The sequence below is a fragment of the Somniosus microcephalus genome, chromosome 4, assembly GCF_052327205.1.
Source record: "Somniosus microcephalus isolate GS21.2 chromosome 4, FLI_Smic_1.0, whole genome shotgun sequence".
Lineage (NCBI taxonomy): Eukaryota > Metazoa > Chordata > Chondrichthyes > Squaliformes > Somniosidae > Somniosus > Somniosus microcephalus.
Genome location: NC_140990.1, coordinates 286964470 through 286982538, shown reverse-complemented (window position 1 = coordinate 286982538; position 18069 = coordinate 286964470). Strand labels below are relative to the sequence as shown.

General features: G+C 40.1%; 1 protein-coding gene across 11 annotated transcripts in view; it reads right to left on the bottom strand.

Moving 5' to 3' along the window:
- LOC147120527 (solute carrier family 35 member F5-like) overlaps nt 1-18069 on the bottom strand; it is a 139323-nt gene that overhangs the window by 21910 nt on the left and 99344 nt on the right. For 8 of the 11 annotated variants that reach the window (XM_085986572.1, XM_085986571.1, XM_085986578.1 and 5 more), the window contains 3 exons: nt 14991-15041; nt 7056-7160; nt 1164-1323 (listed from right to left, as the gene is read on the bottom strand). In XM_085986572.1, the coding sequence (XP_085842698.1) occupies nt 1164-1323; nt 7056-7160; nt 14991-15041 (316 nt within the window). Of the gene's footprint in view, nt 1-60; nt 157-1163; nt 1324-7055; nt 7161-14990; nt 15042-18069 lie in introns of all 11 variants that reach the window. The other 3 variants (XM_085986577.1, XM_085986579.1, XR_015078206.1) reach the window with 2 other exon arrangements.

The window sequence follows — 18069 nt, the reverse complement described above, 5'->3', positions numbered from 1 at the left end:
AGAAGTATCATACTCGCAGCTTTACCTGAACAACTCTTCAAAAGTTAAGAAGCAAATTACTTGTTTGTTAAAGATTAGAGGAATGCGAGAGAGAGATTTGGGTAGTTGCAGAAAATCTCAGGTCACAAAAGGAAATCTAGGGTTCCTGGTGAGAGGCTGGGAGGGAAAATGGAAATAGGAGTGACAATGACGCTGATCAAGAAAAATGTTAAACAGTGCAGTTGATTGATACAGCCTTCGCATTGCAGAACCATCTACACTGGTGCAGATTTCAGAGCTTTGGCAGCAATGGAGAAACAACCATGCATGAGCAAGATTGCAAGTTTAAAAGATGTGAAAATTACTTTCATTTTCTGGCCACAGACCTTCATATGCCAACAATGTAACGCTTATATTGCTGGCCTACATGGGAACGCTGAGTGCTCAACCACCTGCAGTAAGTAGGAATGGTGCCCGGAACTGCTTGTGGCAGTCACTTACATTTGCTGCCAGCAGTGGAGGCAGCAGTGCTATTTCATTGATATTACAGCAATACTGCTGAAACTTGGGCTGCCATTGGAGGCGGTGCTGTAATATGAAGGGGGCATGAGTTGAAGTAGATAAATTTGCACCATATACCTAGAATTACATTTTCCAGAGGGATACTTTGATGAATATGAAGATGAATACAATTTGGAGACTGACAAGCAGTATTCTTTGTGCAGTTGTGGCTAATTGAATTGGTGATTTGTCATTGAACAGATGCATAAATTGAATTTGTACAATCTGAGATTTTATCAATGAACTGCAGGATAGCAGAGAGATCTCTAGATATATCTTAATTAAACACTGATCATAGCTTACTTTTCATAGAAATTTTATTTTAAATTCCCAAATTTAAAACAATGATTTTGACAATTTGATGCCAGTTCAACAATAATGGCTCACTACAATTATGTAAAATATATCAACTGCATTACAAATAGTGATTGTCTTTGTATTGTATTTTAAACATGACTATTTTATTCATACTTAAATAAATTTTAGCTTTTTGTGGAGATGTTTGAAAACACTTGAGTAATTAGTTAATTAGCAATTTAACAGATTTTGTAGAATTTATCTGCGGTTTTCCTTTGAGTGAGCATGCCTTCACATTTCAAAAATAAATGATAACAAAATCATACCACAACCAGAGAAATTCAGACAGCACTGTTCCTATAAGGCCGTTAATAAGGATGTACATCCATACAGTTTTGGTTGGAAATTCGAAAGCCTCAAATCCTGTATAGTGAAGCAAGAAAAACCCAGGCCATAGCAGCAGGAGATTAAACAATCCCACAAATCCTGTACAAAGAAAGGCAAAATAAAGAGTGAAATCCAGAGCAAATATTTCTAGTTTAATCTAATCAACAAATGGCACAAAGTGAAGATACTTATTATTCCCTTTAATATCTTAGCATTTTCTTTAGATTGTATATCTTATAGGGTAGATTCAATGATCCCACGTTCCCAGTGTTGAGCTGCACTTGAAGGGAGCGTGTTCAGAGGACAGAAGCAAGGATAATTCTGATTCAGCCTTGATGAGAGACTCAGCATTGAGCCAGTTTTCATTAGAGGAAAAGGAAAATAAGGGATGATGTTGTACAGTATTTAAAATGCTGCCATATCTGACCTGTGCTCCTTTTGAGCACAGCACAATGCTGGATGCTTGAGAACACTGAATCTTCCTGCACAATAATCAGACATTACAAAATAAGGATTTGTTACATTACTATAGACTTAAACATTCATTTGAGCTATCAAAGAAACATTCCAAGAATTACAAATTCCAAGTGTTTAAAAATTGATTCCAAGCATAAGCTTATTCTTAAAATACACTAATTTTACGACCTTTCAGATAGGTAGAAATTTCGTGCACATCAGTCTTTTCTGTTTGCAACTCATGAAACCTAACTCATGAGACAATGTAGTGCCCATGTGAAAACATTTTTAATTTCATGGATGTAATCTTTACACAGGTGCTAGCTATGTATTCCTGCAAACTAGAGTAGAGTCATCGAACATTTTATATTTAGGTCTGCTGAATGAAGCTGCAGGGGAAATCTTTACATTACAGAATGATGGTGTAGAAAAAGTTATTAAAGCTTGTAAGAAGCTTGTGAAACATGAAAGATGTGGTGGGTTTCAAATAAAAAGCCAAACCAAAAGAAATGCTATCAAAAATAATGTGAATGAAGATTAATGTGGTCTAAGACTGATTATAGGCTATGTGGATAGAAAAGCATTTTCTTTCAAATCAAACATAGCTGGTACAAAATTGGGAAATAGATTTTAGTAGCAATACTGCATAAAAGGATTCAGTGATGCATGTTATTGCTTTCATTGTCAAAACTTAATTTATATATAGAAGTTTATAATACATCGCTAGGAATACTGTTTTAATACATCTTGCAGAAAGAAAAGAATATTTGTTCTGCTGATTGAACCTATGCAGTTTGGGAAAGCGGGGTGGTGGGGGAAGTCTTCGGAACAGTTTGGTAACATTTTCATTTGCAAATGCCACAAGCTAAAACAGTCATCTCTTACCAGAGAAATAAAAATAGCTATTTCATCATACGCATAAACTAGTGATTTCATCCTAGTGAGGTCATTGGCACTGTTTTAAAAAATTTGTTTATGGGAATGTGGGTGTCGCTGGCAAGGCCAGCATTTATTGCCCATCCCTAGTTGCCCTTGAGAAGGTGTTGGTGAGCCGCCTTCTTAAACCGCTGCAGTCCGTGATGAAGGATCGGCGATATACTTCTAACTTGGGATGGTGTGTGACTTGGAGGGGAACTTGGAGGTGGCGGTGATCCTATGCGCCTGCTGCCCTTGTCCTTCTAAGTGGAAGAGGCTGTGGGTTTGGGAGGTGCTGCCGAAGAAGCCTTGGCGAGTTGCTGCAGTGCATCTTGTAGATGGTACACACTGCAGCCACAGTACGCCGGTGGTGGAGGGAGTGAATGTTTAAGGTGGTGGATGGGGTGCCAATCAAGCGAGCTGCTTTGTCCTGGATGGTGTCGAGCTTCTTGAGTGTTGTTGTATCTGCACTCGTCCAGGCAAGTGGAGTGTATTCCATCACACTCCTTACTTGTGCCTTGTAGATGGTGGAAAGGCTTTGGGGAGTCAGGGGGTGAGACACTCACCGCAGAATACCTAGCCTCTGACCCGCTCTTGTTGCCACAGTATTTATGTGGCTGGTCCAGTTAAGTTTCTGGTCAATGGTGACCCCCAGGATGTTGATGGTGGGGGGATTCGGCGATGGTAATGCCGTTGAATGTCAAGGGGCGGTGGTTAAACTCTTGCTTGTTGGAGATAGTCATTGCCTGGCACTTCTGTGGTGCGAATGTTATCTGCCACTTATCAGCACAAGCTTGAATGTCGTCCAGGTCTTGTTGCATGCGGGCATGGACTGCTTCATTATCTGTGGAGTTGTGAATGGCGCTGAACACTGTGCAGTCATCAGCGAACATCCCATTTCTGACCTTATGTTGGAGGGAAGGTTATTGATGAAGCAGCTGAAGATGATTGTACCTAGGACACAGTCCTGAGGAACTCCTGCAGCGATGTCCTGGGGCTGTGATGATTGACCTTCAACCACCACAACCATCTTCCTTTGTGCTAGGTACAAATTTAGTAGTGTTGTCTACTGTAGTCCAATAAAGCAAGTGATTTATTTTTGAAGGATGCACTGATCAAAGTCTTCATATTTGCTGGTACAGAAGTGGTATCACAATAATCATGTGAAGGGTGCTCTATTTACTTAGTTTCTCTGCCACCCCCCACGCGCCCCCCCCCCCGCCCCGCCCCCCCCCCCCCCCCCCCCCGCCCAGGCTTCCTTCTATTGAATAGAAACCTATACAATGCAACTTTAAACTGAATACTCCTATTCTACTGTGAGTAGTTCACTCACTCTTAATTGCATCTGATTCAGTCTGCAGGGCTGACAAGTAGCAGACAACACTGCTAAATTTGTTCACAGATCCAAAAATGTCAACAATGTTGAAGTTTAATCTACAAGTATATAATTATTTAATAATCTAAATTGTTTAATTTATAAGTCTGTCTGTTATACAAGGCAATTATTCATTTTAAGCATATAGTTCTGAATTTTAATTTTAAAAATGGGATTTCTGATCTACTTTATTATTCTGTAAAACAGGGAGGTTTATTATTCTATGATTACCAGTGTGGTGAATATTGCATCTGAGTTAATAATGTTGCATTAAACATTCCTAATACCAAAACTAAAAAACAGCTCTTTCTGATGCAGCCTAATTTATATGCAGTACCATAGATAATAAATATAAAATACAATTGACTATCCACTATATTCTTAAGAGTGAGCAGCATGATTTAGAAATGCTTCAGGTTTAGACAATCTCAACTTCCTTCCAGTCCACTTCTTAAGACACATAAGGATCAATTATTTTAGGAACGCAAGAAAGCACAGAAGAAAAGCCTTTGTGTCAAAGCCATTTATTCCATAGGCCATGCATAATTTCTCTTATCACGGATTCTACTCAACCTGACAGAAGGTTATCTGAAGTTTCTCTCCCCACAGCTCACCCTCCCAGCCCACAAAGAAAACTCAGACCACAGCAGCAGGAGATTAAAATGGGTGAAACTCGAGATAATTCTAAATTATTCCGCTCTGATGGTTTCTATTCTTTGGCATGACATTTCTATGCGCCCTGCAGCTCAGTAAGTATTGTTTTCCACAGAGCATTTAGCCATCTACAGGAAACTCTTTTTTATCCAGCACCGACGGGACTGGCGTGGTGCCGGTTGATCAAAAAGTCCGGATTACAGAGAGGTATACTTACCAAGGTACGAGAGCCCCGTACACGGCCACAGGAGCAGGAGCCCCGGTTACACGGCACTTGTGCAGGAGTCCCGGTTACACGGCCACAGATCCAGGAGTCCCTGTTGCACGGCCACAGGTGCAGGAACCCCGGCTACACGGCCACAGATCCAGGAACCCTGGTTACATGGCCACTAATGAACTGACTCCTGAATTTTGCCGGTTAAGAGAGATTTCCAGATATTTAGGTGCCGGTGAAAAAAGAGAGTTTCCTGTATATCTATCCATATAACCCTCAATTTAACTCCTAACCAGATATTCATCTTACAGTATTAGCTGCTTTCCTGGGAACATATTCCACATATTCCGTTTTGTGGGGAAACGCTTTCTAATTTCAAATCTTGTCTGAGGGCAGTTATTATACTCATGTCCTCTTGCTCTATGCTTAGACTCCATGTTAAGTAACCTGCCTGAAGCTACATTATCTATTCCTCTCAGCATTTTAAATAATGGACCACATCATCCCAAAATTTCCTTTTTCTCCAATGAAAACAAGCTCAATCTGAGTCGCTCATCACAGCTGAATTCAAATGATCTTTGCTGCTCTCCTCTGAACATTTGGAGGCAGGTTTTCCAAAAATGTCACACAATATATAAATATAGTCTCACCACTGATCTATATAAAATTAGCATACTTAAACCTAGATTTTCCGAATGGTGTTATTTTAATACCATTCATTTTCAATGGATCAGCGTGACATTAAAATAATTAATTGTTAAATCTAGGCTCTTATTTCCCCAATCAAATGCTTTCAGATGTATCTCAGTATTTAATTAGCATTCTTGATTTATACTGACTTTGTTCAATAAGAAGTCAATAATCACACGCAAATCTTTTCTTTTTTACCTTTGTTAATGTTTCCTGCTCAAATATGCATAATTATTAGGTAAATCCACATTGAAATCCATCTGCAGCTCTTTTAGCCCATTCATTGAATTGGTTCACGACCCTTTGAATGTTACCAGTTTTTCTTAGCTTTTAGTTCTTCTGCATTCACTACATTAATTTGTATTTCGAAATTATCTGGTTTATTTAAATTATCATATTCTATGTCAAAAATCTAAAACCTACCTTTTCTCCTTTGCCCCCTCCCCAAATTGCACCCTGACTGACTGAAAACTGGTCCCAAAGGTTGTTTCCGGCCAAACGGGTAACTGAACATAAAGTTTGACATGGTCGTGTCATTAGAAACTACGTCAGGTCATTATTGACTGTGCCAAATCTTAACATCTTTTACAAGCTCACATTTGCAAAATCACTTGACAAGATACCTCAGCTGTGGCCCAGGGAGTATGAGTACTAAATCCTGCTGACAGTAATGGTCCCTTTAAGCTGTGCGGCTCTCAGGGCCTCCTGCGCAGCCGACTCGCTGGCTTTGAATGGGCCGCACAGCCCGGTAAAGGGGCCGCGTACTCAAAAAAAAAATTAATGGGAACATTGGTTGACAGTACTCTGTGTGGTAACAATTAATACAGCAAATAGTATATCAATCTATTTCACTTAATTCACCTCTGCAATTATACATGCAATATTTTAATACATAATTAAACTATTGAAAATAAATTGAAACGACTCTGCTATGAATGTTTCTTATTGCACATAATGTAATTGTAGAGTAGATTGAACTAAATGAAATTTGGCATTACATACCATACTTGGGATTTGAAAAGTTTAAAGATTTCAAAATGCACACCAATTCTAATGATGGACTTTCCAACTCACCGGGATTTCCATATAATCATGTGCACATGTGTATATTGCATATTCTCAATCATTTGAAAGACTATGGTATGGTTATCACTGTCAGTTCATGCAGATGACCGTGCATGTTTGATTGCTCAGAAATGCAGTTTATTATTGAAATTAGAGAATGTTGGTAGATCTAACAGTATCAGATTGAGATCACATGAATAGCGCCATATATTTTACATAACATAACCTTGAATTTAAAAAAAATAACCGAGATTGTTCAAACCCTCTCAGAAGTCCACAAGTTTTAAGGTTCCCATTATTTTAATCTGAATATAGTTATATAAACATGGACATATGTAACCACAAATAGTACTATAGCAAAACCATGCAAGAGTAAACTGTAGTTATGACAGAATAGGCAACCGTAGCTGGTTTTATTATTCAAAAGAATTATACAGTATGCTGTGTGACCGTCAACCTTACCAAAAAACATGGGTATGTCAAGTTTGTCTTCTCGGTCAACTTTTCTTTTAATCATGACTATGTAGACAGCATACAACACTGCTCCTGTTAATGACCACAATGAGCCTGCAATAAAATAAAACATTAAGGCTGTAGACAGTACTAGAAGAAATTTGGGTTTTAAAGAGGGTCTCCATTCATTCTAACCTTGGAGGCCTATTTACATATTTTTGTTTTTGAAGTGCATTCCCACACCAGAGATCAGTCTCCATCTAACCCTCAGGTACCCTGTTCCCAAACCTTTGCCAATGCAGTTTTATATGTGACCATTATAGGTGCAAGACACCCCTCCCACTAATTGACTGACTATTCAAATTTCCCTTCATCACCCAGACTTGGCTTTAAATTTATGTAGTTCTTTCACAAATACAACAAAATTCTCTTGTGATAACATTTGTGAAGAATAAGATGATCCTCATTAATGGCATCAACAACCACCTACCAGATGATGGGGGTGAAATTGGAAATGGGTGAGGAGGCATAACAGGCGTGATCACATTGGTTACCTGTTATACGCTCCGCCAGATATTCAGTTCCATTGACGTCAATAGAACTGAATATCGAGTGTGTCATACAACGGTTGGCAAATGCGAATCTGCCTGTTTTGCAGCTCCATCCATGTCCAATTTCGCACCCAATGTCTCTGAAAAGCATTTAACTTTGATGATGTAACAGAGAAGGTTGATCAAGGTAGTGCAGTAGATGTATATATGGACTTTTGGAAGGCATTCGCTAAAGTGCCACACAGAAGGCTTATTAAGAAGATGGAAGCCCATGGAATTAAATAGTGGTATGGATACAAAATTGGCTCAGTGACAGGAAGCAAAGGGCGGTTGGTGGATGGATGTTTTTCAGACTGGGAAGAGGTTTGCAGTGATGTTCCCCAAGAGTCAGTTTTGGGTCCATTACTCTTTTCAATTTTCTTAAACGACCTAGACTCGTGTGTAGGGAGCAGTAGTATAAAGTTTGCAGCTGATACAAAACTTGGCAAAGTAGTAGAGTGATGGGGACAGATATAGGCTTCAGGATGACATAGACAGGATGGTGAAATGGGCAGATGCATAGCAGATGGACTTCAATAAACTAAAGGGAAGGAGGGGTCAGGCGAGGGACAATTCAGAAATCTAAAGAGAAAAGTCAAAGAAATGAAGCAGTGTAGCAATTTGGGTAGATACAAGCAGAGTATGACAAGGAGGGACAGAGGCCTAGAAATTCATTATAGCCACTTTTGGGGCGGTAAAGTCGGGCGGCCGCTAAAGTTTGCGCCCGGCGCAAATTCGAGGCCACATCGCCGATATTCATTAGCTTCGCCCTACGAGTTTGCTCGAGCGCTAAAACTGGGGGAGGGTGGATTTGTTTATTTGAAAGGCCGAGACTGCTGTATTTGTGTTGTTGGGGAGGGCTTCTCCATCAGTCTGTTATGTGGACCCGGTCGTCGTCGTTCCTCCTCGTCGTTCCTCCTCCATCATCATCATCATCGTCTTTGTCTCTCACAAAGTGTTGCAAAACGGCTGCCTTTTCTACTGCAGGAGTGCCCTTTAATTTGCGCTCCCCGCGGCCCGCCTCGGCCGTGTACCGTTCCACTTCACAGTCGTTCGGGCCGCCAGGCGCACAATGGGGCGGCGCGAGTGAAGTTCCGGTTCCGGGCGCACAAAGGGCGTTGCACGACGAAATGACGTCATGATCTGCGCGCGCAGCTGAGCGCGCGCAAAGACTTTGCGCCGGCGCTAAACGTCTACTGAAGTTGGGGCGAGGCGCAGATCGCGCTGCGCCCGGGCGCTAAGCGCCTAGCGCTCAAGATCTGCTCCTCCTAAGGCGTTAACGGCTGGCGCAGCCAACTGAATTTCTAGGCCAGAGTTTTTAATGGTAATAGTGCATCAGCGTATTAGGTGAAAGCAGAGAATATATTGGTAAAAAGTTAAAATTAAAAGCTCTTTATCTGAATGCACAAAACACTTATAACAAGATCGACAAATTAGTGGCATGAATAGAGATAAATGGCTTTGATCTAATAGCCATTACAGAGACGTGGTTGCAATGGTTACCAAGGTTCAAAACTAAATATTCCAGGGTACTTGATGTTTCGAAAAGACAGGCAGAATGGAAAGGGTAGGGGGGTTAGCCCTGATAATAAAGGATGACCTAAGGACAGTAGTAAGCAATGATCTTGGCTCCGAAGATCAGGAAGTAGAATCAGTATGGGTAGAGATAAAAAAATAAAAATAGGCAGAAAACACTGGTGGGATTGGTTTATAGGCCCCCAAACAGTAACTATACCATTGGACAGAGTATTAATCAAGAAATAATAGGAGCTTGTAACAAAGATAATGCAATAATCGTGGGGGACTTTAATCTTTATATAGACTGGGCAAATCAAATTGGCAAAGGTAGTCTGGAGGATGACTTCATGGAATGCATTCGAGACAGTTTCCTAGAACAATACGCTGTGGAACCAACCAGGGAAAAGGCTATTTTAGATCTTGTATTGCGTAATGAGACAGGGTTAATTAATAATCGCATAGTAAGGATACTCTGGGGAAGAGTGATCATAATATGACAGGCAAGTCATTCTCAGACTTAACGTGAAATCCTAAGTCTGAAACTAGAGTCTTAAACTTAAATAAAGGTACGAGGGGCGAGTTGACTAAGATAGATTGCGAAATTAGGTTAAAAGGTATGATGGTACCTTTTTAAAAATTCTAAAATTCTCAACGAATATACATTCCATTGAGAAATAAAAACTCCACAGGAAAAGTGATCCATCTGTGGCTAACTAAAGAAGTTAAGGATAGCATTTGATTCAAAGAAGAGGCTTATAATGGTGCAAAGAATAGTAGTAAGCCTGAAGAGTGGGAGAGCTTTAGAAACTAGCAAAGGATGACCAAAAAGTTGATAAAAAAGGGAGAGTAAACTAGCAAGAAATATAAAAACAGATTGTAAGAGCTTCTACAAGCAAGCAAAAAGGAAGAGAGTATCAAAAAGTACGCGTTTGCCCCTTAGAGGCTGAGACAGGTGAAATTATAATGGGGAATAGGAAATGGCATAGACTTTAAACAAAGATTCTGTATCTGTTTTCACAGTAGAAGACACAATAAGCATACCAAAAATAGTGAGGAACCAAGGGGCTAATGAGAGTGAGGAACTTAAAGTAATTAATATCAGCAGAGAAAAAGTACTTGAGAAACTAATGGGACTAAAAGCCGACAAATCCCCTGGACCTGATGGCCTACATCCTAGGGTTCTAAAAGAGGTGGCGGTAGAGATAGTGGATCCATTGGTTGTGATCTTCCAAAATTCCCTAGATTCTAGAGCAGTCCCAGCGAATTGGAAGGTAGCAAATGGAGCTCCGCTATTCAAGAAAGGAGCAAGGGAGAAAACAGGGAACTACAGACCAGTTAGCCTGATATCAGCCATCGAAAAATGCTGGAATCCATTATTAAGGAAGTGGTAACAGGGCACTTAGAAAATCATAATATGATTAGGCAGAATCAACTTGTTTTTATGAAAGGTCGATCAAGTGTAATAAATTTGAGCTTTTTGTGGATATAACTAGCATGGTAGATAAAGGGGAACCAGTGGATGTAGTATATTTGGATTTTCAAAAGGCATTCGATAAGGTGCCACACAAGAGGTTGTTACACAAGATTAGGGCTCATGGGGTTGGGGGTAATATATTAGCATGGATAGTAGATTGATTAACAGACAGAAAACAGAGAGTAGGGATAAACAGGTTATTTTCAGGTTGGCAGGCTGTAACTAGTGCGGTGCAGCAAAGATCAGTGCTTGGCTAGGTGGGAAAGTAAGCTGTGAGGAGGACACAAAGATACAAGGGCACAAAGGGATATAGACAGGTTAAGTGAGAGGGCAATAAGGTGGCAGATGGAGTATAATGTGGGGAAATGTGAAGTTATTCACTTTAGTAGGAAGAATAGAAAAACAGAATATTTTTTAAATGGTGAGAAACTATTAAAAGTTGGTGTTGAGAGAGATTTAGGTGTCCTTGTACAGGAAACAGAGAGTCAGCATGCAGGTACAGCAAGTAATTAGGAAGGCAAATGGCATGTTGGCCTTTATTGCAAGGGGGTTGGAGTACAAGTAAGGAAGTCTTGCTACAATTGTACAGGGCTTTGGTGAGACCACACCTGGAATACTGTGCACAGTTTTGGTTTCCTTATCTGAAGGGTCACATGATTGATTCCTGGGAAGAGAAGGTTGTCCTATGAGGAGAGATGGATTAGACTGGGCCTATACTGTCTGGAGTTTAGAAGAATAAAAGGTGATCTCATTGAAACATATAAGATTCTGAGGGGGTAGATCCTGAGAAGTAGTTTCCCCTGGTTGGAGAGTCTAGAACTAGGGGGCATAGTCTCAGGATAAGGGGTCGACCATTTAAGACTGAGGCACGGCAAGTTAATAATGTGCTTAAAAAGCATATGGGTTACTTGGGTTTATAAAATGCAAAGAGATCATGCTATAACTTTATAAATGACTGGTTAGACATCAGCTGGAGTACTGTGGACAATTCTGGGCACCACAATTCAGGAAAGATGTAAAGGCCTTAGAAAGGGTACAGATGAGGTTTACTAGGATGTTACCAGGGATAAGGGACTTCAATTATGAGGAGAGGTTGGAAAAGTTTGGACTTTTCTCCTTGGAATAAAGAAGATTATGAGGTGACCTAATCGAGGTTTTCAAGATGATGAGAGGTTTTGATAGAGAAAAATTATTCCCTCTGGTGAGTGGGTTAATAACAAGAGGTCATAGATTCAAAATCATTGGCAAAATATCTCGAGGGGAGATGATAAGAATTTTTTTCACTCAGAGTTGTCGGGATCTGGAACGCGCTACCTGAAAAGGTGGTGGAAACTGATTCTATCAATAATTTTAAAAGGGAGTTGGACAGGTACTTGAGGATGAGGAACTTGCAGGGTTACGGACAAAAAGTGGGGATGTGGGACCAAGCACGACTGCTCTTTCAAAGAGCCAGAACAGGCACGATGGGCTGAATGGCCTCTTCTGAGCTGTAAGTTTCTATGATTCTAACTGGTTAATAATGCTGTACAGGTAGGATTGCTTGGCAATTATTGCACAGATATTGAAGCAGCCCATGGCAGCCTACTGCAGAACCTGGACAACATCCAGACTTGGGCTGAAAAACGTCAGGTGGCATTCACGGCACAAGTGCCAGGTAATGACCATCTCGAACATGAGAAGGCCCAACTAGATCCCCTTGTCCTTCAATAAAATCATGATTGCCAAGTCCCTCACTATCAGCATCTTTGGGGTCACCACTGACCAAAATCTTTACTGGACTGCCATATCAAGGGCAGGGCAGAGGTAAGGTACTCTGTGACCTGATCTCTAAAAGCCTTTCCACCATTTATACAGTTCAAGTCAGAGGTGTGACAGAATACTCACTACTTGCCTGGATGAGTGCAGCTGCAACAACACTTGAGAAGCTTGACACTCTCTCGAACAGAGCAGTTTGTCTGATCAGCTCTCCTACCAATAGACTCAATATCCATCACCATTGCAATATAGTTGCTGTATGTATGATCTACAAGATGCACTGCAGTAGCTGACCAAGACAATGTCGATAGCACTTCCCAAGCCCAGCCACCTCTACCACCAAGAAGAACAAGAGCAGTAATGTTGTGGGAACACCATTACCTCTACATTCCCCTGCAAGTCAAACTACATCCTTATTTGGACACATAGCACTTTTCTTTCATCATTGCTGGGCCAATATCCTGGAAGCCCCTGGCCAATACCACTGTGGCAATGCTATCAGCGCAAAGAGTGCAGCAGTAAAAGGAGAAAGTTCATTATCTCCTCCTCAGCAAATACGGAAAGGAAATAAAGGAGGCCTTGCATTTCTGAGAATAAATTTAAAAATGCTCAACTGAATGCTGAGAGTTTACAGTGTAGCATTTTATATAAGGGTATTGCTCTATATCTAAGTGCTATGTAACAGAGGTGTTACAAGAAGACTAAAACTATGGTTAAGTACTTATACCAGTGGCTTTCAGAATTTTATGCCAGACTTGAAATGAAAACAGTTAACTTTTATTTTGCGCAACTCATTAGCATTTCACTTAAACAATTACTTTCAGCTCGTTTACACATGGACATATATTTTTAGAAATTTACATAAGAGGACAAATTAACACAACCAAATTCCATGCATCTTATTATAGGTATACATTTTAATGTAACATACTACAGGTAAAACAATGTTTTTAACTAATACCCAATTTCACTCATTTAAAATTACACAATTTAAAATTTATTGAGGTTGAAATATATAGCTCAAGTGGTTTTGCTAAAAAAAAAGTTTAAAAATTAACGGAACCGCTTCCACTGATATTTAAAAAATATATCTCATCATGAATAGCTTTTAAAAATTAGAATCACGAATCTTTAAAGTTCTAATTCTGGTGATTCCCAGAACAGTTTTGAGTAAACAGTTTGCACTAACTCTGTATAAATCTGGCAGAGAGAGTTAGAAAGTGCAACGGTGGAAAGGAGCTATGTTAAAGATTCTACAAAAACAATCATCAACCCAAGGTACGACAGCAATCTTGTCGCTTCAGTAGTTTATGGCGATTCAACTCTTGTACATGTTTAGGCATCGAAATTTCCATCAGTTCCTCTGAATATGTCTTTAGTAGTTTTTAAACAAAAAGATTAATCAAGACTATTTTTAATTGACTTGAGAGGAGTACTGATAGAGAATCTCCTTTGAGATTTCCATAAACATAGTTTAGATTGCTGTTACTTTACAGAATACTGTCCAGATCCTATTCACTAAACACAAAATAACATAGAAATTGCAACACAGAAAAAGGCCATTCAACTCAACCAGTCCTTGCTGGTATTCATCCAGTTTCTATTTATCATCTACTAACTCACAATCCTCTCCTGTCCTCTCAGAGGTCCAACCTCACACTTAACAATTCTCTTTTTACTGATCTAAGTAGAATCATAGAATAATACAGCACAGAATAATTCGGCCCATCGTGCCTGTGCTGGATCTTTGAAAGAATTATTTGTAGAATTATTCACTGTTTGTTTTACGATTTTTTTGAAATTCTCTCCTCGTACTGCTTCCTTGCTTTCCTTATTCTGGTCGTAACTTCTTCCTGCATTAGCTCTTATTTTTAACCATACCTATTGCAGCCCCTCCCCCCACCCCGCCCGTATGCTTTCTTCTTCAGTTCAGTTTGTCTCGAACCATTTCAGAAATATCTACATTGTAACAGAATTATTACTGGATGGAGAATAATCCCCAAATGGTGAGTCTACAAAGATTTCAAAGTAAGTTACAATGGCTTTGATCAAATCAAAATTTTCTCTACTGCTACCGCATTCAGGAAAAGAATCTTCAATGTTTAAACAGTAATTTTAAATAAAAACCCTGATATCATGTACACTATACATAAACACAACATAAAGGGTAGTAAATCAGAACAGAATGGTAATAAAACAATATACAGTTTCAAAACAGGAAATCTACATTTGAGTTTTAACATGAGAACTTTCTCTTTAGCAGCACTGACCTCTGGTGTCCAGAAAGCAGGCTATAAATAGGGCAATAGATCTCTCCAAATTAAAAAGTTGGTTACCCAAGTAAAGAGATCTATATTAGACACCAAGCAAAGGTGGTGAGGCCCAAAGCAGAGCATACAGGAAAAGGCAGTATACCATGTCAGATCAGCACAGACTACCACAAACCAATGATGCTCAACAAGGGGCATTTGAGATTCAGACAGAACAGGACTTCCAACAGCACTGGACCCATGAGTCTATTGAGCTCAGGGGAAAGTCCATCTTTGAATGTCTATTAACCTTTAACCTCCTGATAACGATGGTGTTTATCTGATCCTGGAAACTTACCTAGGGATGCAATACACTCTCCTAGGATGGTTGACGATATGTCCCACCTTGCTGTCATGTGGGCATTAAGGAAAGAAGAACCAGGTTGTTAGAAATGTGGCAAATACTAATGCAGTGTGGTGCTAATATGGACATGGGTCAACACCTCAAGGATGCAGTTTCTGCAATTCAAATCCATGCAAAGCATCACTGAAGATCCAAGTTTAGTGAATGGCACCTGATTCTGTATATCCAGCTCATCACCACATGAACAGTTAATTTGGGTATTCAGCTAAATTTATAGTTCTGCACCTTTATTTGTGTTCTCGCAGCACAGTATTCTTCACTTACAGTACTTTATTGCATTGTTGCAGTACTGAAGTTTGTGAATACCCTGCAAAGTCAAAACATTCAAGCATGTAGGTGTTCTGCTGAAAGTTTATTAAGAACTGGCAGTCTGCAGCTTCACAGAAGCTTAGAGAAGGTAGCTGTATATTGTTTATTAGTATCAGCCTGTGCTCATAAAAATAAAAGTACAAACAGAACTAGAAATGAAATATAAAAAAATGAAAAAGGAGCATCAGAAGATGAAGCACAGATCGTTGTAGAAAAGATGGCACAACAGCTGATTACAATCAACAGTGATTACAAGCTTAATTTAAAGTTGAGGGCTGATCATATTCTGGCATATTCATGATGAAATCACACAATCAATTACAGTGCCAATCATGCCTTGATTAGCTGGGGAAATAGTTCTCATGTATTAGCATATAAATTTGATTTAGTTTAGCTAAGTTACTTTAACCCTGAAAAATTAGGACATTAAATGGGTTGTATTACAATATCAAATGTTATAAGTCGTGCAGCAATAAACAGGAAATGCATTATTGTTTTGGAATTCCATGACAGTGAGTAGATTAGTATATAAAAATGACAAAACTTCACTAAGCAAAATTTGGAAAAAAATGGTAGTCACTGCACATTGAAAAAACATTGTTAGTGAGAGTTAGGTTCCTGAATAGAATGATGGCAGCCTTGAAGTACACCACGACTGCAATATTACAGTTTCAAAAAGATTCCGTTTTGAAAGGGAGGGAGACAGTACCTGAGCAGAGGAAACCATTTACAATGCCAACTAGCATGGGGGGCCAGGAAGGAAGGTCTGGTGGCTAGCACGTTAATGAGGTGGGAGACTGCATGAGGGGAGATAGAAGAGACATTTCAGGGCTAGGGCAGGAGAGAGTCTGGGGAACAGTTTGGCTTGGTGAGCAAGGACAAGGAGCACAAGCAGCTGGATAGTCTCAATCTTAGTGAGAAAGAGGTCTATGAGCTCCTCACACATTGTTAGAGGTGAAAGTCGAAGAGGACAGGGGTTTAAGGAGAAAAGAAGACGGGGGGTTATATTTGTTCTCTGGGATGATCCTGAAATGGCCTTGGCAGAAGAGAGTGATGCCTGATGGTGCTTGTTGTGGTCTAGCCAGATCCAGTGATGGACATCTAAACTATCCATCTAATGTACTGCTCGAGGTAGTTCTGCATACAGTACATATACAAACATACTGCTTGAGGAAGGAATACTGCAGACCTTTTAAGAATTCAATTCTCTTTTCTCCATTTACTCCCTCCCTGTCCCAATCAACAAATAGATAACTAAAATCTCCAGCACAATATCCCTACTAATTTCCCTGATCTGTCTACAGATTTCCACTTCCATTTTCCACCAACAGTTAAGGGACTGTGGTGCAAACCTACTAATGTAAAAAATCCTTTAAAATTTTTTGATCGCTAACCATACTGACTTTGTCTAAACCTCTTTTTTCAGTCCTCTATACTGCATGCATTCCATCATTCACCAATATTACCACTCCTCCTTTCTTACCTATTCTATCTCTCCTAAAACATCATAACCAGATATGTTTATTTTTTCAATCCTGTCTAGTTAGTATGCCAAACGTGGGTATCTATGAGGGCCTTGGGCCATCAACAGCAGAATTGTAACCACCTCAATCTGTAACCTTATGGTTGGACATGCCCCTCAAATCACAATCAAGCTGAGAGATGAACCCTGTTTTAATGGGGATTGTTGAAGGGTGTGCTAGGAGCAGCACCATGCATACATTAGAATGAGTTAGCAACCTAGCGAGGCTACAACACAGGGCTACCTGCAAGCTCAATACCAAAAGCAGATGGCTACAGAACTAAATGGTTCCATAACCAACAAACAAAGCAAAGCTACATGGCCCCGACCACATCTAGATGAAAAAGATGGCGGACAATCAGACAAATAACAGGAGCAGAAGGCTCCATGAACATCCCTATCCTCAACCACATCAGAGCTCAGCATGAGTGTAAGAGATAAGGTTAAAGGGGTTTTCAAGCATCTTCAGGCAAAAATGCCAAATGGATGATCCTATTCAGCCTCCTCTGGAGGTCCCCACCATCATAAATGCTGCTATCCAGCCAATTTGGTTCACTCTGCAAGACTTTAAGAAAAGAAGGTAACTGGACACAGTGAAAGCTATGGGAATGACAACATTCCAGCTGTAGTGCTGAAGATCTGTGCACCTGATCTAGCCACCCTCTCTCATCAAGCTTTTCCAGCGCAGCTATGACACTGGTATCTACCCAACAATGGAAAATTGCCCACATGTATGCAATGTACAAAATGTAGGACAAATCTAGAACAACCAGTTACCACCCTATCAGCCTCCTCCCAAATATCAACAAAGTAACTGAAGAAGTCATCAATATGACCATCAAGCAATACACATCCATCAATAACCTGCTCACTGACGCTCAGTTTGGGTTTTTCTAGAACTACTTTGTGCCAGAACATACCACAGCATTGATCCAGACATGGACACAAGAGCTGAATGCATACGGAGAGGTGAGAATAACTGCCCTCAACATCAAAACAGTATTTGACTGAGTATTGCACCAATGAGCCCTACAAGGCTGTGGTCAGTGGGGGTTAAAGAGAAAACCCCCAGTAGTGGAATCATACTTGGTCGTGATTATCAGAAGCCAATCATTACAGCCCTAAGACATTGTTGCAGGAGTTGCTCAGGACAGCGTCTTTGGCCTATCCATCTTTAGCTGC